Source organism: Alnus glutinosa, chromosome 10, assembly GCF_958979055.1.
Source record: "Alnus glutinosa chromosome 10, dhAlnGlut1.1, whole genome shotgun sequence".
Taxonomy (NCBI): domain Eukaryota; kingdom Viridiplantae; phylum Streptophyta; class Magnoliopsida; order Fagales; family Betulaceae; genus Alnus; species Alnus glutinosa.
The window spans coordinates 28,237,270-28,263,169 of record NC_084895.1 but is presented as its reverse complement, the minus strand read 5'-3'; the positions used below and the strand labels follow the sequence as shown (position 1 = coordinate 28,263,169).

Sequence of the window (25,900 nt, the reverse complement as noted above, 5' to 3'; positions counted from 1 at the left end):
ATTTCTTTTTCAAGACACAATAGAGATCAATAACATAGTTGGCATAAAAGTGGGATGGCTAGTGTGATCCCAAGGTAGGACAGAGGTGCAATATGGCGTGAGCCCCAATATTCCTATATAATTCAAACCCTTCTGAGACCCATTTTTTGCAATGAGAAAGCATTCAGTAAGGGAGACAGTCTGAGTTAAAACATGAAGCTTTTTGGTACTAGGGTTTTGCCACTGTTGGTGTTTATGTTGGTCATGACAGGTTTGGTGGAGCAAGGCAAGGGCAACACTTGTCCAAGCACCTTCTTCTCAGCCCTTGTTCAGCTGATACCTTGCAGGGCAGCAGTTGCTCCTTTTAGCCCCGTCCCTCCAAGTGAGGCCTGCTGCAATGCCCTCAAAGTTCTAGGCCAGCCTTGTCTGTGTGTACTTGTCAATGGACCTCCCATATCTGGTGTGGACAGGAACATGGCTTTGCAACTCCCTGAGAAGTGCACTGCCAACTTCGAACCATGTAATCTCTCTCTCTCTCTCTCTCTCTCTCTCTCTCAACTATTTGATTCATTGGTCATGTATTGTACTTTCAATGCTGATCGATCCTGGGGGACCAAGGATTGATCTAGGGATGCTGTTGATTGATCCTAGCTGGCTGTGATTGATCATGAGCAGTCTGGGTTTTTGATTATTCAAATAATCCCAACGACTTTATTTAATTATGTTTTACATTTGACTTATCCATGAGATATTCAGTAGTGGAATTAAAGTCATAAAATGAATGTCACTTTAATTCACTACCTATTATCCTTAAGTACTCAATTTAACCCTTTGATAATTCTCGCAGTTGTGAAATTTTATTTCATTATGTTATTTAACTGAAATGAAGATAAGCTATAGAGATAGGGGTTGACCCTAGGATTTTTGCTTGGATACCATGTTAAATAATTACTTATCCCAAAAGCTTAAATTGATAAAAAGTGGTGCACTTAATCATTTAAACTAATATTTAACAATTTTATGTACAAAATTGTCCCTAAGTATCTTTCCTGGCTCTGCATTTGAGTATAGCAAGTTCTGCACCAAACCACATTCAAGACAAGTGCCATTTTTAAGGTCCTCTTAAGCCTGTCCCCAATTTTCTTCCTGTTATAAAATGTGATAAAATGGAATTAAGCCATGCAATATAACCATGTTGGCTAACTGTCCCCCTGAACTCTGTAACATTAGGAACACAAACCACATTGAAATTGCACTTGTCTCAACATTTAGTTTAAATCATGCCCAAATGATTACAAAAAGTACATACTGCTTGGTAGGATACCCTAAAATTGGCCTTGCCTATTTTTCTCAAATTGATAAATTGACTATCCTTTTTTTTTTTTTTTTTGTTGGTGCAGGTGAAATCATGAAGTAGCATACAAGCCTAGACCTTAGGGGGGTTCTATGAATAAGTGTTTTAGAGGTTTAGGAGTCTTTTGGTAGTATATTATCTGATTCTGATCATAATAAGAGGATATATGTTGGGATTATGTACCAAATCTTGTGGGTTTAAGCTTTGATCTATGGCTTGTACTTGTTTATATAATTCCTGCTAAAAAAATGGTGTTATCTGATAAACAAATAGTGCTTGTTCTGTTCTGTCATGGCTCCCATCTTTTTAGCTCTATTCTTGTGAACATTAGTTTTTCCTGCTTTGTTGGGCTTCTACTTGCTCAATAGTTTAAGGGTTGCATAGATGAGTGAGACTGCTCCTTTATTTTTATAATTATTATTATTTTTTTATCGTGTCAGCTTAATAAAATGGACATTAGATTTAGTGTTTGTTTGGCATTGCGGTTTTAAAACGTGTAGTTTAAAAAAAAAAAAAAAAAAAAATCAAAACGTGGTTAATGAAAATTTTAAAAACATAACGTTTGGTAAAATCGAAGTTTGGCTTTTAAAATCGTTCGTTTTTAAAAGTACACCCCCTTGCACGGTTAGAAAACGTAGATTTTTTCATTTTGCACCGATAGAAATACAATAAATTATTTGAAGGCAGAAGTGCCAAAGAGCTGTAAGTTTGAGGAGCCAAGTGTATTTTCCTTAAAAAAATTTCTGAGAAAAACTATTGCAATTTACACTCCTTTACACTCCCCTTTGCCAGTACATGCTTTTCTCAGCTTTTCAATAAGAAACACTAAAATGAAGTGATTCTTCTCCAACTTTCCTGCAATTCCTGAATTTTTCTTGAATATGTAGAAAGTAGTGAATTATTGTGTTTGTAAATTTCTACTACCTCACGCTATATCAAGAGAGTGATAGTCCTTCCTCTTCTTCTTGTCTAGTTGTGGGGAAAACTAGACTAGTTGAAGAATCAGATATCCCAAATCTCCCTTACTTGCGGGCGGTTGTGAAGGAAATACTAAGAGAATGCCGCCAAAACTGCAGAATCAAAGGGTTTGATATACCAGAAAAAACTGCAGTGGCAATCAATCTTTATGCCATCATGAGGGATAAAGATTCATAGGATGATCCTAACAAGTTCTGCCCAGAGAGGTTCTTGGTTTCCTTCAAAGATCAAAGTGAAGTGAGTGGAGAAAAGTTCAATTTTGTTCCATTTGGGGCGGGGAGGAGAGGGTGCCCAGGAACAACTCTGGCATTCAGCTTGATGAATGCTGCGGTTGCAGCTTTGGTTCAGTGCTTTGATTGGAAGGTTGATGGAGATGCAGGAAAATGTTAAAGAGTCCCACATTGTCGAGGTATACTCGGGTTGTGGGCTTTATAAGTTTTGAGTAAACCACTTCCTTTAATGTGCCTTTTGTGAAATAGTAAGGCTCAATGAACTTTATTATGGTATCAGAACTAGTCCTTTATGATGATGGGCTTTTCCCTCTAGTCGGTTGAACACTTGTTTGGTCTAATTAGGTGCCACTTGGAGTCTTACATCAGTTTGTATAAAATTTATAGTAAAAATAGTAATATTTCTAGCAGCACTCTTTTGACTAACGTATTTTATTTTCAAAATTTAATACGTTACCAAAAAATGATAAAAAATTTCTCCAAACTTGGTCGGAGAAAATTCCTCTAACTCGGGCTAATAAATTGTCATGCGTCCCTCTATCATGTGAATGTCACATGATATTTTAATCTGATTAACAACTACCTCCACCGTTAACTCCTTGTCTTCTAAAGTTATTTGAAACTCAATTACATGAAATTTTTGTTTTCCTAAAACACTTTGGAAGGGGAAGGACACCTTTTTTTTTTTGGTTGTTGTTGAAAAAAGTATACATACCCCTTCAAACTATTAAGCAATTTGCAATGTTCCTTCAAACTTTCAATTAAAACAATGCCACTCAAACTATCAAACAATTGCAATGTACTCCCTTTGTACCAAAAATGACAAAAATACCATTATAAAAAAATTAGAAAAAAATACAAATAAATAAATAAAGACTTATATTAATAATTAGGAGCAAACAGGGGAGGGCTTTGCTGTTATTCATAACGATGCTCCCATACGTACCTCGATCGGTTCAGACCCAAAATGGCAGCAACACAATGACATGGGTTAAGAGTCCAATCTTAGGCATATGGGATTAATTATCAATAGTTTTGAGGCTAACAAGCCACAAGACACACAAGTAATAAATAACCTCACTCATGAGCAAGCCCATTAACCTAGCTAGGTTCAGACCACAAATGGTAGCAGTCCAATAACATGGCTCCAGAATTGATGATACCAAATTTGCACGTCCGGACGAGGCTGTGGATCACCCGTAGAACATGAAGAAAACTATTTGAGTGGCGTCAGCTAGCTTGCAGTAAGCGAGGAGCCTCCGATGGTCAATTCAATATTTTCTATATCCATCAAGAATAATCATGAATTAAATCTTAGGCATATGGGCTTATAACTAATTATGAGGCTAATAAGCCATACAGACACGCCAAGTGGCAATAAATCACCTCCTCATCAGCAACGGCTCTTAGTGGATTGCCGGATTTTCTACTATTCTTTTCCTGGAGGAATAAGTTTAGGGTTACAGTTTCAACAGAACTGCTCCATTTTTGTTGATTCTGGTGTAGAAAAATCCGAGCTATGTGGTTATCTGTTGCTTCTTTCAATTTATTATAATTATTTCCCATGTCACAGCACCCCTACAATCATACTTTCAACAATTCCTCATGGCATTAAACATGCTTCTTCACCTTTTCTTGGTTTTATCTTTGTCAGGTACCATAATTGACACCCATGTCATGTTTAATTTGTTCTCTCTCTCTTTAAATTTTTAAATTTTATTTATTTATTTATTTTTCTGTTTGAGGTTTAATTAATGAAGTTAATGATGTTTGAGTTTATGAAATTTTTCAGGAGCTGATGCTGCGGTGTTTACATTGCAAAATAGATGTAGGAACACCATATGGCCAGGGATCCAACCCGGTACAGGAAAACCTCAACTGATGAATGGTGGCCTAAAGCTTAGGCCGGGTGAAACTGTAAAGATCAGTGCACCAAAGGGGTGGTCGGGCCGCTTCTGGGGTCGTCGTTGGTGTTCCTTTGACAAATCCGGTAAGGGGACGTGCTTCACGGGAGACTGTGGCGGCCGGCTGCAATGTGCTGGGGCTGGCGGCGCACCGCCTGCAACCCTTGTAGAGTTTACCCTAGACAATCCAGTGGATTACTACGATGTTAGCCTAGTTGATGGCTATAACATGAGGGTTTCAATAGTCCCTTTGGGTGGATCAGGCCCTAATTGTAAGACAATAAGTTGTCTTTCGGACTTGAACAAACATTGCCCTAATGGCTTGCAAGTAAGGAAGAATGGTCGTGTTGTGGCCTGTAAAAGTGCTTGCTTAGCGTTTAATTCACCGGAACACTGTTGCACCGGAGCATATGGTTCCCCTGAGACGTGCAAGCCCTCCAGTTATGCGAAGGTGTTCAAGGCTTCCTGTCCTACAGCTTATAGCTATGCCTATGATGATCCCACAAGCACTTTCACATGCAAAGGAGCTGATTATTTGATTAAGTTTTGTTAAACTTAAAGCAAAAGACAGAAAGGATTAATGGAGGCAACAATTTTAAATAAATAATTTGTATGAGTTATCCACACATATACATATGTGTATATCCTTTTCTTCTGCTAGCTTATTCACAGAAGAATTGGAATTATTTCTAACATGGTCATTTTACTGACACTTGCTATACAAAATGTTGTCTTTGTCACCTAAAATTTTGTCCCATGGGCGATATTAATGCTTATGTATTCAGTCACTATTTTGATGAAATGATCACACAATCTCTCCCTCTTTATGGAAACTATACTTATAGATGATCAAGACACTACAAAAAATTTCGATTTTCGCCACTTGCAGTTCGCCGCGTGTACAGTCACTGTACACGTGGCGAACTGTTGGCCGCGTGTAAGTAGCCGCGTACATACACGCGGTGGATCTGGGCAACACTAATTGCACAATTGGCTGCGTGTATTTTAATACACGCGGCCAACAGTTGGCCGCGTATAAAATATATATATATATATATATATATATTTTAATTCTGTTTTATTAATTTCTTTTTAGTTTATATATATATATATATATATATATATATATATATATATATATATATATATATATATATTTTTACTAAAATTCTCCAAATTTTTTTTATCCAAAAATGTCACAAAATCAAATTGCACAAATTAATCAAAACAACAATATTTAAAAATTCGAATACCATGTACTAATAAATGTATTCATTACTAACAATAAATACTTACACAACAATATCAACAAATTTGAAAATCTTGATTTAATAAAGTTATTCGTTACTAAAAAAAAAAAATACACAAAATATCTACAAATCTGGAGGACGTCGCTGCGGATCACGAGGTGCAGTCCCGGGTGTGAACTCACCAACTGGCGACTGTCCCGCAAGAGATGGTGTAACGGGCGATGGAGTCCCGAGAGGGGATTGTTGGCTCAGCAATTGTCCAGCAGGCGACAACGGACCAACCGTTGTCGCATTACCTGCAAGTAATAAAAATAATTAACCTATATAATATTATATGCAAATTTAAACAAGTAATGAGAACAAATTAAAAATAAACCTAAGTGTATACATAATATGAACCATACCTGTAGGCGCACTACTAACAGATGACGTACTACCTACTTGTGCAGGTGAAGACTGCTGAGCACCAGGTGCCCAACGCACCGTATCTGATGAGACGGGCTCCGAGGTAGCAGGATCAGTGGACAAACTCTGTGTCATCCGCTCCTGTACGTCGTCAACATACAAAACACTGGTAATTAATAAATACTTTATCACACGCATAACTAATAATAATCGATAACCTATAACAGTAGCATACGCATAGGTCCCGTGTCCGCTCGTTCAGGTAAGTGCCGTCTTTCCTTGTGTGCGTCTTCACAAACGACTCGGCGCGAGTGGGGGGCGTGCCAGATATAGATGCCTGTCGCCATACAGTATAAATATATAACAAACATTGGATATTCATTTAATGTTAAGAAAGAACAATTACGCACAAATAAGAATTAAAACATTTACATATTGTTTCATACTTCATCGTGATTAAATCTGGCATAACTTTTGGACCCCAGACTATGGGGCATGTCATTCTGCTCCCGCAGCCGTTTCATTCGTTCAGACCTCGCCTTTGTATTGAACATTCCCAAAAAAATGTAAGAATTGATACACTTAATTACTTATGTGCTATGATTGAATGAACTGTTTATTAAAAAAACACAACATTATAGTAATACATTCAAAGACCTACATACCAGATTTATTTTTGTGCACCACTCGTGCAGTACTTCCTCCACATCCGTTCGGTCATACTTATCAAAAAACGTATCTGGCATTCTCGCACGTATTGTCAATGGCGTGTCACCGTCTCGAATCTTTAGCTGGGTCCTCAACTTCGACTTCCACGAACGGTGCTTACGGCCCATATCACCCCAGAATTCATTCTGTGCCAGGCGCTGGTCGACGGATACGGGTACATAAAATTCTTGCTGCACATTCAATCTAATGATTAATTTTAGCAGTTCAATAAAAACATCATCTTAACTTTAATTTCACAAAATACATATATTAGTTTCATACACATACCATTATGGCATCCCACATAGCCCGCTTAATCTGCTTATCTACCTTTGCCCATTTGTCCCGCAAGTGAATGTGGGACCCGCTCCGTAAAAGCTTGCCCGCAGCCCGTCTATAACGATTGCATGCTCGTCCCACGGGTTGTGTTGCAGCATTGTACTGCAACACAACTTTCTTCCCCCTCGGGAGCACCCAATTTCTCTCTGGGTCCTTAATCACCTCAAAATAGATGCTCCCGTCTGGGTTATACCCTAGTCAATAAATATAAAACGTTAATATATTAACACTAAATAACTTAATTATATTAATAAATTAAAAATTCAATTTAAATATTATACGAACTTACTAAATTAAGATATAATGATGTATAAAAATGTACTTACCCATCAGCCGAATATGGTCGAACGCTATGTGCTCGGTCGCTGGGTCACCAGCATGCTCCTCGCCTACCTCATCTGCTGGGTGATGCTCATCATCATGATCGTCATCCGAAGGCATATCCTGGGGGACATCATGGGCTAACTGATCAAGACCCAACATCACATCGTCCCCCTCGCGGGGCAGCTGGCTCTCCCCCACATCTGGGTCCTGACTCTCCCCAGAAAGCGGCAACTGGCTCTGTCCATAAACAGTCATCTGGCTCTCCCCAGGTGTCGGGCCCTGGCCCCCCGCCGGTGCTGACAGCTGTTCCGACCGCATAGCCGGCATAGGCATTCCCCCCCTCTGTGACAGCGGGAATCTGTCATCCTGAGTCTCACTATCAGGGTTGACTGGCGTAGGTGGTGTAAGGGGGTATGGATAGTACAACGGGAATCTGCTCAGATCATGACACTCTCGCGCCCACCATCGATCAATATGACCCGGTGTGGTGATCCCCAACTGTGAGAACGTCGTGTATGTAGTGCCGCTGACATCGCCGGTGTGGACGTAGGCAGGTGTGGAGAGGGAGAATATCCAGCTGCGCTCGTCTGCCCGGGATCTGACGAGCTCATCCCCTTCGTACCCGGGGGTAATGGTCTATAAACGGCGTCCAGGTGGTGTTGCCACGGTGTGGTATGTAGTGCCGCTGACATCGCCGGTGTGGATGTAGTCGTGCAAGGCACGGGTAGGCGTGGTGCACGATGTGCGCAAGTAGGGGGTCTCTGGTCCATCGAAACCTGCGAACAAATGTTAGACAAATTATTTGAAATTCGTATTAGTTTTAATATTAAAAAAGAATATGCATAATATACAATGAGCTCTATGCAAAATAAGAAAGTATTTTGAGTTTAAGCAAATTGTACCAATAATAAATATAGCAATCATTGTATGACAGGAGCTTCAATCGGATCAATGTGCGGGCCTGTCGTGATCGAATTCATCATTCATATCATGCAGGTCATCAGTGGGTAGTACGATCGGTACACACTCGTGATATGCATTATCTGCATCACTACTCCCTTCCCCCTGACCAACATCGTACACGTTGCGCGGTTTAATCCTCACGGCACAAACCCAGTTTGGGTTCCTTTCATCCTCGACATAAAACACTTGGTCTACCTGAGATGTAAGCACGTAAGGCTCGTTAGTAAGCAGTTCTCCCCTGTGGACGAGGTGAGTGAAGTTGACAAACGCTAGACCATAATCGTCGACTCTAAATCCTCTGTCCATCGTGGGGTCCGCCCAATTGCACTTAAATAGGACGTACGTAGTCCTATCGTAGTACTCGACCTCAACCACATCGGTTAATTGCCCGTAGTAGGTTTCGCATTCAACGGTTGGCACACATACGCAGCTGTTCTGAGTCCTCCTTCCCACATCATGGGCTAGCGTGCGGAACAGTTTTCCGTTTACCACGTACATGTTATACTTCACTGCTGTCTCCTTCAACCCTCTACTGCGCATAACCAATTTCAGCCCCAATTCCTCCCTACCTTGATCGTCAAGGCCATCAACCTATGTTATCATTTCATATATTAAAAGAATACATTGGTTAATAGCGGCATATTGTCGAACCCTATCTTAAATTGACACTGAACATAAGTAAATATTATATACGAAAATACCACTATTTCCTTACATATGCGCGGTACCACTCGCAGAACTGCTCGTGATGTTGGGCTTCAATCAGAGCGTCCGTGATGCGACCCCTAACGCATGATCGCCTAATAGCGTCTTTGTGCATCCTACATTCAGCGGATATAATTAAGAAACTAATTATTATCAATTATATCATTTGAATCCGGTTCAATATGTAAACACTACTTACATCCGTAAATTGAGAAACTCTTCAGAGTTGAACACAATATAACGATGAATCTGATGCATCGTCAACCGGTTCAAGCTAACTCGCGTTTCCGCCCCCTTGGAACCATCAGGGTTTCTCAAAGGTCTGTTGTGGAAGGTTGGTGCATTTTCTAGATATCTCGAACAGAACGTTACTAGCTCGGTCGCTATGTAACCTTCCGCAATGCACCCCTCAGGAGCCGCTTTGTTGCGCACATTCGACTTGAAACCCCCAAGACTCCTGGTGCACACACATAAACATTAAGGGCTTGTCCCCGTTTAATGCCACGAGTTACATGAATATATATATATATATATATATATATATATATATATATATATATATATATATATATATATATATATATATATATATATATATATATTCTGCTGTATTTTACCTCTCTGCCGGGTACATCCACCTATATTGCACGGGTCCGCCGAGTCTACACTCGCGCACAAGATGCACGACCAAGTGGACCATGCTAGTAAAAAACCCAAGAGGAAATACCTGTTCCAGCGTGCACAGTGTGATACAGACGTCACCCTGCAGTCGGTCCATCTCAGCTTGGGTTAGCTTGGTTGAGCATATGCCTCTGAAAAATGTTGACATCTCAACGATAGGTCTGACCACTTTGTCTGGCAATGACTGACGCAATGCAATTGGTAGAAGCTGCTGCATCAGTATGTGGCTGTCATGACTTTTTAACCCTGAAATTGTACGGTCCTTCATCCGAACACACCGTGAAATGTTCGACGCATATCCGTCTGGAACTCTCACATTTCGAAGCACCTTTAAAAAGCTTTCTTTATCCTCCCTGGACATCGTGTGACAAGCCGCGGGTATATATGTTTTACCATTTGTGGCGGTGAACGGGTGCAATTTAGGTCTCAACCCCATCTCCTGCAAATCCAGCCGAGCTGCCAAGTTGTCCTTTGTTTTCCCTTTGATGTCCAAAATAGTGCCAAGTATATTGTCCATGACATTTTTCTCTATGTGCATGACATCAAGATTGTGCCTAAGCAAATTGTCCATTCAGTACGGCAATCTGAAGAAAATACTTTTCTTCTTCCACACAACATCATCAGCACCCTGTGCACCCGTCTTCCGCTTCTTCCGTCTCGTCTTACCCGCGTTCTCATCCCCAAACGCAACTCCGTCCAACTGTTGGAGGATCTCGTCCCCGCAAGGCACATCAGGAGCACATTCTAACTCCTCAGTCCCATCAAACGTTCTTCTGTTCAGCCACCACAGATGTTCGGTTGGCAAGTACCTCCTGTGTCCCATGTAACAAAATTTACAACCGTTCTTCAGATGTTTAGAACGTGTCGAATGCATGCAACAAGGACATGCCTTCACACATTTGTTAGGCCAACCGGATAAATCTGCATACGCCGGGAAGTCGTTTATTGTCCACATCAACTGAGCACGCATATTGAAATTCTCCATCTTCGCAGCATCTAGTGTTCGTACCCTTACATCCCACAGCTCCAACAGCTCATCAATCAGTGGCTGAAGGTAGACGTCGATATCCATACCAGGTGAGCTCGGTCCGGGGATAACCAGTGACAGGATGAACGACGTCTGTTTCATGCACATCCAAGGAGGCAAATTGTACGGTACAAGCAATACGGGCCATGTGCTGTGGGATGTACTCATGTTCCCAAATGGATTGAATCCATCTGCTGTCAGTCCAAGCTGCACGTTCCTACTGTCAGCCATAAAATCTGGATGTAGAGAGTCGAACGATCTCCATGCCTCACCGTCCGCGGGGTGCCTCAATACGCCGTCCCTAGTGCGGCCTTCTACATGCCATATCATATTGTGCGCCGTGTGCTCCGACATGAATAACCTCTGTAACCGTGGGATGAGTGGAAACCATCTCAACACCTTCACTGGACGTTTTTTACTTGACGATATTACCTCACCATCCTGATCGAAATGTATATCAGCCATCCACTTAGATTCTCCACATACGGTGCAGGTATCTAGATCTTTATTGTCTTTCCAGAATAGCATACAGTCATTACGGCACGCCGGAATCTTCTCATACCCGAGACCCATGGAACTAAGGAATTTCTTCGCCTCGTACGTATTAACTGGCAAGGCCTCATCGCAAGGAGGTAATAACTGACTGACAAGCTCAAGAATATCAGAAAAAATCTTGTTACTAATACCTCAAATGCACTTCAAGTTGTAGAAATGTACAGTAGCACTCAATTTACTGTGCTTTGTACCGGGGAGAAGTGGCTTGTCGGCAGTCTTCAACAACTCAAGGTACTTCAATGTGTCCCTTGCAGAGGTTCCTTCATTTACTTCTCCGGGCTGGCCAACATGATCGGTGTCACCTACTTCGTGCACGCCGAAGGCGTCACGCAACATGGCGTGCATGTCACCACCTTGTTCCAGGTCTCCGCCTTGTTCTGTGACTTCTACATGTTCAATGCCACATGCAGCCGTATTTGTGACACTGGGATGGTCGTGACCCCGAACAGGATCAGCAGGGTTTAGGGTTGTCTCACCGTGCATATACCAGAAACTGTATCCCGTGGACATTCCCTTCCCCCCTGTCAGGTGGGCAAGAACGTAATCTGGGGGGTGCCGCTGGTTATTCCGGCAGTACTTACATGGGCAGTAAATTTTGCCATCAGCAGACCTACAGTTACGAACGGCGAATGCCACGAACGCTCTACACCCGTCGTTATACTGTGTCGTACCTCTAGGTGCTGACATCCACGACTTGTCCATATTCCTCTGTACGCGAGTTAACAGTCTGAAACGAAATATGTTCTTTGATTACAGCAAATAAAGTGCTTGTTTGTTTAATGTTTGTTTTAAACAGTTAACTCAAAGTATCGTTTTTTCTTACTTTTTTTAGGGTTTAGGGTTTTTTCTTTTTAGGTTTTAAGGTTAGGGTTTAGGTTTTTAAGGGTTTAGTTTTTAGGGTTAGGGTTTAGGGTTTAGGTTTTAATATTTGTAGGGTTTAGGGTTTTTAGGGTTTAGGGTTTAACTAAAATAAAATAGTAATAAAAAAAAATAAAAAAAAAAGAGATCTCGAACCTTTTAAAATATATTTTTTAATGTTCTTCTTTCTTTTTTTAGGGTTTAGGGTATTTTTTTTTTTTTTTTTAGGGTTTAGGGTTTTAGGTTTTTAGGGTTTAGTTTGTAGGGTTAGGGTTTGGGTTTACCTCACAATAAAAAAGTAATTAAAAAAAAAGAGATCTCTCCCTTTTTTATTTATTTCTTTTTTAATATTCTTCTTTCTTTATTTATGGTTTAGAGTTTTAAGGTTTCTTTTTTTAGGGTTTAGGGTTAAAAAGGTTAGGGTTTAGGTTTTTAGAGTTCTAGTTTTTAGGGTTTGGGTTTTAAGGTTAGGGTTTTAAGGTTAGGGTTTAGGTTGTTAGGGTTTAGTTTTTAGGGTTAGGGTTAAAAAGGTTAGGGTTTAGGTTTTGAAGGTTTAGTTTTTAGGGTTAGGGTTAAAAAGGTTAGGGTTTAGGTTTTAAGGGTTTAGTTTTTAGGGTTAGGGTTTTAGGTTGTTAGGGTTTTAAGGTTAGGGTTTAGGTTTTTAGGGTTAGGGTTTTAAGGTGAGGATTTAGGGTTTACCTTACCATAAAAAAGTTATAAAAAAAAAAAGAAGATCGGTCTCTTTTTTCTTTTATGTTTTTTATTATTCTTCTTTCTATTTTTAGGGTTTAGGGTTTTAAGGTTAGAGTTTAGGTTTTTAGGGTTTAGTTTTTAGGTTGTTAGGGTTTTAAGGTTAGGGTTTAGGTTGTTAGGGTTTAGTTTTTAGGGTTAGGGTTAAAAAGGTTAGGGTTTAGGTTTTGAAGGTTTAGTTTTTAGGGTTAGGGTTAAAAAGGTTAGGGTTTAGGTTTTAAGGGTTTAGTTTTTAGGGTTAGGGTTTTAGGTTGTTAGGGTTTTAAGGTTAGGGTTTAGGTTTTTAGGGTTTAGTTTTTAGGGTTAGGGTTTTAAGGTGAGGATTTAGGGTTTACCTCACCATAAAAAAGTTATAAAAAAAAAAAAGATCGGCCTTTTTTTTCTTTTATGTTTTTTATTATTCTTCTTTCTATTTTTAGGGTTTAGGGTTTTAAGGTTAGGGTTTAGGTTTTTAGGGTTTAGTTTTTAGGTTGTTAGGGTTTTAAGGTTAGGGTTTAGGTTGTTAGGGTTTAGTTTTTAGGGTTAGGGTTAAAAATGTTAGGGTTTAGGTTTTGAAGGTTTTGTTTTTAGGGTTAGGGTTTAGGTTTTAGAGTTTAGGGTTTAGGGTGTAGGGTTTTAGGGTTTAGGGTTTAGGGTTTAGGGTTAGGGTTTAGGTTGTTAGGGTTTAGTTTTTAGGGTTAGGGTTAAAAAGGTTAGGGTTTAGGTTTTGAAGGTTTAGTTTTTAAGGTTAGGGTTTAGGTTTTAGGGTTTAGGGTTTAGGGTGTAGGGTTTTAGGGTTTAGGGTTTAACTAAAATAAAATAGTAATAAAAAAAAAAAAAAGAGATCTCGAACCTTTTTCTTTTATATTTTTTAATATTCTTCTTTCTTTTTTTAGGGTTCAGGGTTTTTTTTTTTTTAGGGTTTAGGGTTTTAGGGTTTAGTTTGTAGGGTTAGGGTTTGGGTTTGGGTTTACCTCACCATAAAAAAGTAATTAAAAAAAAAGAGATCTCTCCCTTTTTTATTTTTTTTCTTTTTTAATATTCTTCTTTCTTTATTTATGGTTTAGAGTTTTAAGGTTTCTTTTTTTAGGGTTTAGGGTTAAAAAAGTTAGGGTTTAGGTTTTTAGGGTTCTAGTTTTTAGGGTTTGGGTTTTAAGGTTAGGGTTTAGTTTTTAGGGTTAGGGTTAAAAAGGTTAGGGTTTAGGTTTTTAGGGTTCTAGTTTTTAGGGTTTGGGTTTTAAGGTTAGGGTTTAGGGTTTAACTAAAATAAAAAAGTAATAAAAAAATCTCACTCTTTTGTAGGGTTTAGGGTTTTTAGGGTGTACGGTATTTTGGGTTAGGGTTTAGAGTTTATGGTTTTTGCTTGTTTTTTAGAGTATAAAGCTTAGGGGTTTGGTTTTGAGATTAGATTATAGGGATTTTTATATTGGTTTTGATTTAGGGTTTAGCGTTTATTGTTTAGACCTTTGTTATAAATTGAATAATAAAAAAAATTATTATAAATGGTAGACGGTGGCCAAATTTAATTTTCTGTATCTATCCAATAATTGTTGGATACGATCATTTTATTATAAAATGATGGCGAGTTTACTTTGAAATGTTTTTTTTTTTGTTTGTAAAAAAATTACCTGAAAATGAACAATTAAACTTTTTTTTTGTTCTTAAAAAACCCAAAAATTGTTGAAATAGTACCGCATACTTATTTATATTTTATTGTTTTGGATCATTGATTTTATGATGAAGTTAATAAAATAATGGTGAGATTGTTTAATCTCTTCAAATGTTTTAGCATAAATTGCCACAAATAATAATCCACACACCAATTCGTAGTACAGTAAAACATATTACAAAAAAGAAAAATAACACAACTGTACGAATATTTTTCATGCATAACGACCAACCACATCAAAACACATAAAATTACACAACAATAGATATTCAAACACAACAAAATTAACAGCATTGCATAGACCATTATTAATTGCTAAATCCACAATTATTATATGAAACTATTAAAAAAATTAGAAACAGATTTTAAACAAATTAATTTAAATGCACCAAGTTTATTATAGCCAAAAATAAAGAAAAAAAATTAATGCTAAAATTACTCACAAATATTTTTTTTTGGGTGTATTTTATGCTCCTTAGCCAAAATGTACCTGCATTAAAACATATTAGTCCCAAAATAATATCCCAAAACAAGTCCCAAAATAGCAATCACGTACAAGGCAGAGAGAGAGAGAGAGAGAGAGAGAGAGAGAGACCAGGAGAGGTTTTAGAGAGAGAGAGAGATGTAGAGAGAGATAGAGACAGAGAGATGGATGTAGAGAGAGAGAGGTCCGGACCTAGGGTTAGGGTTCCTACTGTGGTTCGGTTAGAGAGAGAGAGAGAGAGAGCTAGAGAGAGAGAGAGCTAGAGAGAGAGGCAGAGAGATAGAGAGAGACAGAGAGAGAGAGACAGAGAGAGAGAGAGGGAGATGTAGAGAGAGATAGGTCCGGACCTAGGGTTAGGGTTCCTGGTTCGGTTAGAGAGAGAGAGAGAGAGAGAGAGAGAGAGAGAGAGAGCATGCACCTATTGGGCCAACACGCGTGGTGCAGTGATGGCCGGAGAGGGAGCTGGCCGGAGAAGACAGCGGAGGGCGGTGGTCAGTGCGGACGTCCGTGATCGACGGAGACGGAGAGAGAGAGAGAGAGAGAGAGAGAGAGAGAGAGAGAGAGAGAGAGAGAGAGAGAGAGAGAGAGAGAGAGAGAGCTAAGTGAGAGAGAGAGAGAGCTGAGGGAGAGAAATGAGTGGATCGAGGGTAGCTTCCAGAGGAAGCTACCCTTTTTTTTTTAAAAAAAAATTTTTAATTAAAAAATAGGCCAGGTGGCACGCGGGAATTGTCCCGCGCAGGTCATTTGGCCAAAAATTGGCTGCATGGCGTAATGCCACGCGGCCAATTAGAGACGTGTATATATATATATATAAATATATATTTGTATTTGTAAACACAAACACAAACACAAACCCTAATCCGACCCTAAGTGTATGTAATATATATAGTGTTAAGGTTTACGTAAACTCTAACCCATAAAACTAAACCATAAACGATAACCCTAAAACTAATTCTTAAACCCTAAGTCTGTGTTGAGGTTCATATATATATATATAGGTCCTATATATATATAGGGTTAGGGTTTTATTAGATTAGTATTCCATTAACGTAAATCCTAATTAGAGTTAGGGTTTACTTATAAGTATACCATATATATGTAAAGTACTCAACACGTAAAACGTAAATATACTATAAACATATTGCACGTAGCCCATAACCCCTAACCCTATGTCTATATATTATATATAGTCATAAACCCTAACCCTAAGTGTATGTACTTTGTTATGTTGCATATTTTTTTTTTGTTCCTCGCCGTATAATTATGCATATATATATAGCACAAATTTGGTTTAATTATGCATTTAGTACTCTATATAAACATAAACCTTAACACTAAGTGTATATACAATGTTATTATATATATCTATAAACCCTAACCCTAAGTGTATATATATACTATATATAGCTATATAAGTATACTATATATGTATATATAGCAATAAACACCAATGTTAGGGTATATACAAGTAACTATAAAGGTATATAGTTTCGGCACGCCGTTTACATGCATGCATGCATGCATGCATATATTATATATATGTATATACAAATATGACAAGATAGTTTTGAAATACAAATACAAATACAAATACAAATACAAATACAAACACAAACACATGCAACCCTAAGTGTATATACTGTACAAATTGCTAAACCCTAAGTGTATGTACTGTACAAATTGCTAAACCCTAAGCCATAAAACTAAACCATAAACTATAAATTAAAACTAAATCCTAACCCTAAGTATATATATATATATATATATATATACTATACTAAACCCTGACCATAAAATTGAACCCTAAAACCCATAATCTTAATCCTAATCTTAAGTGTATGTACCATATGTAAGCCATAACCCCTAACCTTAACCCTAATATTAAGTGTATGTACTATATGTAAGCCATAAACCCTAACCTTAACCCTAATATTAAGTGTATGTACTATATGTATAAGCCATAAACCCTAACCCTAAATATATATACTATATATATAGTTATAAACCCTAACTCTAGGATCAAATTAATGATAGTTCGACCAAGTTTTGAATATTGAACTGGATCAAATGATAGAGGCATGCAATTTTATACTTGTATAAGGTATGCTATAATGATCGGGACCACAAGGCCAACACATTCAGATGGATGTTCTACGAATCCTAACCCTGAGAGTATGTACTACACATACAATAAATTAAGTCCTAACGCATAAACCATATTCAAGAAACTCAACTTGCATGTAAACCCTAAAACATAACCATAAGTACAATACATACTAAATATAGCACAAATTTATTGTTGGGGTATATAATAAGAATTTTTTATATAAATAAATTCAAAAAAATTTAAATACAAGTACTGTACAAAACTAATTAGTTTATAAACTCTAATTTGGTATAGGGTACATAGTAATATTATCATGTACATACTATTTGTTTGTTTTTTTTTTTTTTTAAAAAAAAAAAAGAATTCCAAAAAGAATTTTTCAAAAAACACCAGTTAGCCACGTGTATTTTTATACACGTGTCCAACAGAATGCCACGTGTAATTTATACACGCGGCCAATTGTTTCTACGCCACATATGGCCACGTGGCCAGAGACACACGCTGCCATCTGGCCGCGTGTCTACAGTAACCGGTACTGTAGACACGCGGCGATTTTCATATTTTTTTTGTAGTGAGATATATAACATTGCCAAAAACAGTCAAGATCAAAGATGTCTGCCCATCTTCACTCTTAACAGAAAAATGTTTGGAATACTATAGTTTTTGCTACAAATTTTCTTATAAACTGATGTAATAATCTATGATTAAATTTAATTTCTTGTCAAGAAGACTTGCTAAGACAAAAAGCAAACAAGGATGACTCGCTGGAAGTTCTGGCAGATCGAGAATACACTGTTGTCTAAGATAGCAAGGGTATTTAAGAGAGAATCCAATGTTTGAGCTTCAACCAAACGTACCCATCTCAGAATGTACTCCTCAGACTCTAACGTTTCAAAGAGACTTACATTCTCGATCGTGCACTAAACCTTGAACAATTATCATGCTTTCTTGATTCCCTGAAGCGACGTTGTATTTGGGTAGGAAAGTCTGCGCACCATGTAGATTACTCAATTACAAGTCTTCGTCAATGTGGCATTGATGTGACTATCCATTGTGGCATGCGTCTAACGCAATGAAATTGATTATGAATATATACACGTGTCACAATATTATTGAATATGACTAGGGGTGTGAAGATTAACCGATTACCGCCTACCGAACCGCAACCGAACCGGCATCGACCGCCTACCAACTTAACCGATAAAATTCGGTTCGGTAGTCGGAAGAGAATCTTTTAACCGAAAACTGGTCGGTTCGGTAGGCGGTTGGTTAAGCGGTTAACCGAATTACCGAACCGACAAATAACCGACCAGTTTACCGAACTGCCTAACCGAAACGACGTTGTTTCAATTCTTTTTTTTTTTTTTTTAAATAATAATAATAATAATAATAATAAAAATAAATATATTCATCACTTTCTCATTACCTAACCCCTCTCCATTCCATTTTATTTTTTGCTGAAATGGATTTTTTATGTAATTATGTTGTGTTTTCCACTTTTCTAGTTTTTTTTTTTTTTTTTTTTTTTTTTTTTTTTTTCTGTTTTTATGTATTATTATTTTTTTTTAAAAAAAATTATGTAAAAATGACTTAAGGTTGACAAGGTATAAGAATATTCAATAATTTTCATTTTCATTTGAAATTTTGAATGGGTCATGGCATTGGCTTGTGGTGGACCATGGACTAGTGGTGTGGTGGTCCTGGGCCTGCTGGATAGCTTGAGTTACTAGCAAATACTGACAAATAAAGGCCTTAAAATTATTTTGACCAATTAAAAAATGAGACCCAAATTAAGAAGGACCAAAATGCCCATTTTAAGGCATAATATTGACCTAAACCGATTAACCGACCGCCTTAACCGACCATTAACCGACGCCTTAACCGACCGCCTATCGACCGATTAATTGACCGCCTTAACCGAGTTAACCGAAAACTTCGAAAATATTTCTTGTCGGTTAAATGCCGGTGAATTAATTGACTTAACCGACCAAGTCGGTTAACCGAACCGACTTAGCCGATTTAACCGCCTACCGAACCGCTGCACACCCCTAAATATGACGTATCATTCTGACAAAAAAGTTAACGAGAGTGTGATATTGGAGGGATTTATTTAATAACATATTAAACTCTAAGCATCGATTTGACCGATTTTTAACCCCAAGTAATAATTTGATAAAAAGTCATACTCCAACAATTGATATAATATTTTTTTTTCTTCCTAAAAATGGAATAAATTAAACTTCCACTCCTTTATCCATGCTTGGAGTAGTAGATTTTTGAGGATATCGATCATGCTTTTATTTTATTTTTTTATTAATTTTTTTATGGATCTGTTCTACATATCTGTTTGCTCGATCATGCTTTTAAGGATCGTTTTTTGTATTTTAGTAAAAAAAATAAAAATATTAACAAAGAACTTAACACACAAACCAATAACAAAATATTAATCAAAAACTACTTTCACATTCACGAATCAAAACCAAAATCAGTAAACTAGGCCAATTGTTTTTTGGTTCAAATGTGGATTCCTCAAGTCAAATCACGTAGGTTGGACTCTTCATCTAGTTTTTGTAATAGTACCACCACTCCTTCTCCTGCCCGAGCCGCGAGGGAACCTAATTAATTAACCCAACGGCAACGGGCCGGCTATGGCAACCCTTCTTAGCCAACCCTAGCTATGGCAACCTGCTACAAACCCTTAATTAGCCTGCTAGCTAGCTCTGGCTATATATATATATATATGGCAACCGCCCTGGCCCCTTTCTTAATGACATAGATTAATTAATATCGCATAAGGCTAATTAATTGGTACCAATATATCATGTGATCGAAGGCCGTTGCCATTTAATGTATATTATTTAAATTTTTAAAAGATGTGTTTAAATTATTTAAATGTACTGAAAATATTCGTTGTCCTCGAATGCACGAAAGACATTACATGCATGGTATATATGGCCAACTATTACCATAATTCTCACAATCTTGTCATATTAGGTTCCATATATAAATGGATTGCGACCTTTAGTAATTTGCTGTTCAAATTGCTACCCATTTGTCTAATTAAGTTTTGAACCGTCCAGCCACCTATTTGAATATGGAGATTTTATATAAGCTCTCTCATGCATAATTACTGTTCAAATTACTAACCCTTAAAAAAAAAAAAAAATTGCTTAATTGAGATCTCAATTCTACATCAAGCATGCAAAAGGTCATCAAAATTTTAAAAAATGTTGTCGATCAGGAAAACAAAGAAAAAAGAAAATGCTTAGTTACAAGTATTCACCAATAAATTGCAAATTAATGACATTGATCACACGTTTGACTTGAGAAAATGGCGAGGTTAAACCCACCCTAAAGGAAAAAAGTTGTTAATTAGCCGACCTATATATTTACACTTCATAAATTATACGACGGAGAAATTTTTTAAATCTAGGTAATTTCATGGTTAACGATGAAATAATGAAAAATTATATAGACAACGAAGAAATTTTTTAATTTGCCCTTGTTCTTTTTGAGTCTAAAGCTTTTTGTTAATTGATTAACAATTTTCTAAGTACACAAAACTTGAGACTTTCTAATTTGGTCAAGTAAAAAAAAAAAAAAAAGAAACTCCACTTACGGGTATTGAACTTTTATCATTTTCGAAAGAAGATACCTGAATTTCAAACCGTCTCAATTTAGGGTATCTATTTTTTCAGAAGAGTAATGTTTTTTTGCACAGCTCTAACTACTTTTTTTTTAAAAAAAATTTATTTATTTTTATTTTTTTTAATGATCAACTATTGAATTTGTTTTCCTACATGTGGATCCTAAATATTCAAATTGTTGATCTTAAAAAAAGGTTGTCAGAATTGTGCAAGAAAGATTACTCTTTTCGGAAAGTCTCAATTAGGAGCCTTCCTTTAGGATTTTTTATTAAATCAATCATATCAAAATTTTCAAAATACTCATGTGTTTATTTTTTTAAAAAAATTATAAATTTTTTCAAAGACTTAGACATAAATACTTATAAAAGCTTTGATATTTACTGAATTACTAAAAATTAATTGGAAGATGAGTTTGATGGATTCCTCTACAACAACAACCAATATTGTTACCATTAATTCACTTGTACTCACTTCAAGATTGATAAAGTTAAAGTGTACGTACTTGCAATTTGCCGAGTCAAAGGGGAAATGAATACACATGCAAGGGCTATATATATGATGTTGAGCTCCATGAACAAAGTAATTAAACAAATTTGTGGAGTACGTAGCGGTAGAGCCATCCACCATGGCTGACACCCAATACTACCTCTTCCTTCTCTTCTGTTTCCTCTCACCAGTCCTACTGATATTGCTTTTCAACAAGCTTGCCAAGCCAACAAACGGCCGGGGCAACCACCCTCCGAGCCCACCCGCCCTCCCACTCATCGGTCACCTCCACCTCGTCGGAGAATTCTTTCACACATCCCTGCAAAACCTCGCCACCCAATACGGCTCTATCTTCTATCTACGCCTCGGTTTTTCCAATTGCTTCGTTGTTTCATCGGCCGCGTTGGCCAACGAGATTTTCAAAACCCACGATCTTGATTTCGCGCAGCACCCCAAGGTAGGTTTCGCCGATGAAATACCGTACGGCAGGTTTGGATTCTTCACCGCCCCATATGGTGAATATTGGCGGCATATGAAGAAACTGTGCATGACGGAGCTGCTCTCACCCGGACAGCTTGAACGGTCGCGGGTTGTCCGAGAGGAAGAGCTCGCCCGGTTTGTGCGTGTGTTGCTTGCTAGTGCTGAGAAAAAAGAGGTTGTGAATATGGGTGTTGAGCTCATGAAGCTCACAAATAATAGTCTGTGCTCCATGGCATTGAGCACCAGGTGTTCGGAGAAAGATGATGAAGCTGACAAGATCAGGGGGTTCATGAAATCCGCGTATGAGATTGGTTCGAAGGTGCTTATTGGGGATGTAATGGGGCCACTGAGTAGAGTTATTTTTTGGCTGTACGGAAAGCAGACCATAGATTTGCACATGGAGTTTGATGAGCTTATGGAAAAATTGATGAAGGAGCATGAAGATCAGACGGGGAAGAGAGAGAATCAAGATTTGATGGATATATTATTGAAGGCGTGCCAGACTGACGCCAAGATCATGAGCAGAACCCATCTCAAGGCTTTATTGTTTGTAAGTTTTTGCCTCCAAACTTGGTTCACTGATTTTTTTTAATTTTATTTTTTAAAAAGAAAATGATACACAAACTTTCAAGTATTCACATTCTGACTGGGCCGTAAATTAAATTTCTATTGGATGTTATATGTACTTTCCTTTGTTATTTCATCTAATGATGATTTTAACTGACACGTAAAAAAGTGAGCACTTTGAATAAGTACTTGAGTGTGTGTAGCTAGCCCTCCTAATTTATTTTAGCACAAAATACCTTTCCTTGACAAGAAAATATTTATGCCTAAAAAACCTTGGTTTTCTTTTAACTCAGAAAATGCGATGAGCATTTTGTGGTTAGCACTAAAAATGCAGAAAATATTTTCTAAAAAATGTCAACATAAACATGTTTCTTTTCTTTTATTTTTTGTTAACTCTGAATGGATACTAATTTTTTATTTTTATTTTTATTTTTCTATAGTAATTTAATTATTTCAATTTTAACATATTTCTCATTCATACTTTGACCCTCCCATCAAATTTATGGCTCCGTCCTCTGACTATATGGAAGTCCACCAAGAGATATTTGCAATGAAGTTCATATGTATAAACTCTCACCTTTTGTCTCTCTCGCATTACCTCAAATTCGATCCACTGCATGTATTGGCAGGATATTTTCGTCGGAGGCACTGGAACCTTAGCAGAGGCCATCGTATGGGTAATGGCTGAGCTCATCAACCGCCCAACTGTATTCTACAAGCTCAGAGAAGAGATAAGATCGGTTGTTGGTAGTACACGACTGGTTGAGGAATATGATGTCGCAAATCTCCCCTACTTGCAAGCAGTTGTAAAAGAAACACTAAGACTATATCCGCCATTTCCTGTCACAACAAGAGAATGCCGCCAAAGTTGTAAAATAGCAGGCCTTGACATGCCCCAAAAAACTGTGGTGTTAATCAATCTGTATGCCATAATGAGAGATCCAGAGTTATGGGACAACCCAAATGAGTTCTTGCCGGAGAGGTTCTTGGTTTCTGACAAAGAACATAAACAAGATCGAACTGACGGAGAGGCTTTTCTCAGTTTTGGAGCGGGGAGGAGAGCCTGCCCTGGCTCAAGGCTGGGGTTGATTATGATGCATGCTGCTGTTGCAGCCATGGTTCAATGCTTTGATTGGAAGTTTCGTGGAGATGGGCACAGCGGTAAGATTAATATGGCAGTTGGGAAAGGTGTGTTTATACACTTGGCTCAACCACTGACATGTCTTCCGGTTGTTCACTTCAATCCCTTTGCTTCTTGATCTAACTTCCTGCTGTGGCAATGGCTTCTCGAATCCTTCATGTGCTTCACCTTCACTCCATCTAATGCTTAGAAATAAGAGCATGCATGTGTAAACACATGTAAGGCATCACGATCATATATAATTTATATTATTCGATCTGCTATTAATACTTAGGGACATGATTGGCTCACAACCCATTTGCACAACTCCATCACAACCCCACTCACAATGGTGTGGGGCTCATACACATGGGCCCCACATCATTGTGAGTAAGAGTTGTGAGGGAGTTGTGATGGGGTTGTGGTTTTATCATTTTCCTAATACTTATATATTACAATCTGTTCGTACCATGAAGTACTTTCGGTTGCATGCCATGGTAATTAATATATGTTATTGTTAATAAACATTAGCTGTTATAGTGCATTTATAGAGCACTTACTGCATAATTTGCTTTTGTTGTGCATATGATGGTGTAACTGAGTATCTTTTACTTTGAGTCTAATTTTGCCCATTAAACCGACATCTCTATAAATCTATATGATTTTTCGTGTGTATTTTTAATATGATTAAAAAAGGCATATGCATTTTAAAAAATGCACGTGAATATAAAATATTTGTGAGAGCCACGTGTTCTAAAGACAGATGTCAAAAATATTATCTTCTATAGAAAGGAGACCAAGGTATCTTTGGATTGATGAGTGTGCAAGTATGTGAGAATGACTCGTGTTACATGTGTATGTAACATGGGATATGATAAACTAACAAGAAATATAGATTTGTAGGATTTTTGAAGAATCTTAGACCTCTTATAATAAATTAGAGGTGCTCTTAACTAACAAACACAAGGTTTGATAATTTACTTGATCAATTACTTTTATACAATAACAAAGCAGTATTTAAAAGAACAGAATAAAAGTACTCTAACATAAAATAGAACTTCCACATGACTCACTACTTAACAACCTAACATATTATCAACAAGACTCTTAAAAGAGATAAACCTAATCCTACCCAAATAACAACATAAAAGATTTACACCCAATAATTGAGACCTACGTAACCCAACAATGAAATGAACCTAAGACAATAATAAAACAAATAATGACCAACTGGTAGCAAATTCTATCCATGCACTTGACCACGTATCGACTCGCATGTGTGGATGCAAAAGTGTAAGGTGATATGAGAGGTTCTTTTGCTCTGCGTGTTTTGTATGAATGGGTGAGGTGTCCACAAGTTGTTCCTTTTGTAACCAAGTAATACTATGTGTTAAGATGAAGAGTCTCCTTGGTTATTTGTATCATGTGCAACAAATTAAAGCCTCCACGCTTATCAACTACACATTGGATAAAGAAGAGTTTGCCTGGTTATCTGTATCACATGTAACAAAGCAATCATCACTTTCGTAATTTTTACTCTTATCACAATTGTAAATCTTATTTGTAAAGTGTTATATATATTCAATGAGAATGCAACATAAATGATTCCGCCAAATCCAAAGTTAATCAACTTTCTTTCATCATATCAGAGCCTTTTCGGCTAACACCAATCATCTTCTCCATGGCTCAATCTAGCAACTACTGCTGCTTCCTTTTTGACGCCCAATATTGCACATCTCTGTTAATCCAAGCTTGTTGACAATACCTACCTTGGATGGGTGTTCCAATTATTTGAGCCCATCCTCAAAACCAATGACTTTATGGCCATTAATGTTGATGGCTCCGAGCCCTGCCCACCAAATTACATTCCCTCTTCTCCCCAAACCTCCCAATCATTAAGCCAAGCTTTGTTTCATCCACTTGAGCCCTCTTCTCCTCATATTGTCACCTGGTCAACGACAGGTAATTCTATGCCCAAAGACTTCTCAGACTATCACATCTATCATTCTCTCAAGTCCACAAAGCATCCCTTGAAAGCCATGCATTCTATATCTTTACTTATAGAACCTACAACATTCTCTCATGCCGTGTCTCATCCCCATTGGTTTGCTACTATGGAAAGTGAAATCCAAGCTTTGCGTGACAATGATACTTAGTCCCTCTGTCCTAGACCAAAAACAAAAACATCATAAAGAATAAATGGGTGTTTCGACTGAAGCAAAAGGTAGATAGTACAATTGAACGATACAAGGCTTGGCTTGTAGCTAAGGGATTTCAACAAAGAGACAGAATTGACCACACTGAAACCCTAGTATGAATCGGCGATCAAAACATGGATAGAGTCCAGTCAT

At 37.7% G+C, this 25,900-nt stretch overlaps 3 protein-coding genes across 3 annotated transcripts; all 3 read left to right on the top strand.

Annotated features, from left to right (window-relative positions):
- Window positions 1-171: 171 nt before the first annotated feature.
- LOC133879461 (protein LIM1) lies at window positions 172-1,524 on the top strand. Its single transcript, XM_062318031.1, has 2 exons — window positions 172-499; window positions 1,380-1,524. Exons 1-2 carry the CDS (start codon window positions 193-195, stop codon window positions 1,394-1,396), a joined length of 324 nt encoding a protein of 107 aa, XP_062174015.1. The 5' UTR covers window positions 172-192; the 3' UTR covers window positions 1,397-1,524.
- A 2,622-nt stretch (window positions 1,525-4,146) lies between these two features.
- Window positions 4,147-5,014, top strand: LOC133878780 (pathogenesis-related thaumatin-like protein 3.5). The gene is made up of 2 exons (XM_062317311.1): window positions 4,147-4,195; window positions 4,334-5,014. The coding sequence occupies exons 1-2, from the start codon at window positions 4,147-4,149 to the stop codon at window positions 4,996-4,998; spliced, it is 714 nt and encodes a 237-aa protein (XP_062173295.1). The 3' UTR covers window positions 4,999-5,014.
- A 16,463-nt stretch (window positions 5,015-21,477) lies between these two features.
- On the top strand, window positions 21,478-23,843 carry LOC133880045 (cytochrome P450 705A20-like). Its single transcript, XM_062318910.1, has 2 exons — window positions 21,478-22,412; window positions 23,059-23,843. The coding sequence occupies exons 1-2, from the start codon at window positions 21,522-21,524 to the stop codon at window positions 23,686-23,688; spliced, it is 1,521 nt and encodes a 506-aa protein (XP_062174894.1). The 5' UTR covers window positions 21,478-21,521; the 3' UTR covers window positions 23,689-23,843.
- The last annotated feature ends 2,057 nt before the right edge of the window (window positions 23,844-25,900 follow it).

Excerpts from the sequence above, each read along its gene's own strand:
- LOC133879461 (XM_062318031.1), top strand. The coding sequence starts at position 193 with ATGAAGCTTTTTGGTACTAGGGTTTTGCCACTGTTGGTGTTTATGTTG.
- LOC133880045 (XM_062318910.1), top strand. The coding sequence starts at position 21,522 with ATGGCTGACACCCAATACTACCTCTTCCTTCTCTTCTGTTTCCTCTCA. Across the intron at positions 22,413-23,058 it reads ATCTCAAGGCTTTATTGTTT|GATATTTTCGTCGGAGGCAC; the intron begins GTAAGTTTTTGC and ends ATGTATTGGCAG.
- LOC133878780 (XM_062317311.1), top strand. The coding sequence starts at position 4,147 with ATGGCATTAAACATGCTTCTTCACCTTTTCTTGGTTTTATCTTTGTCA. Across the intron at positions 4,196-4,333 it reads CTTGGTTTTATCTTTGTCAG|GAGCTGATGCTGCGGTGTTT; the intron begins GTACCATAATTG and ends GAAATTTTTCAG.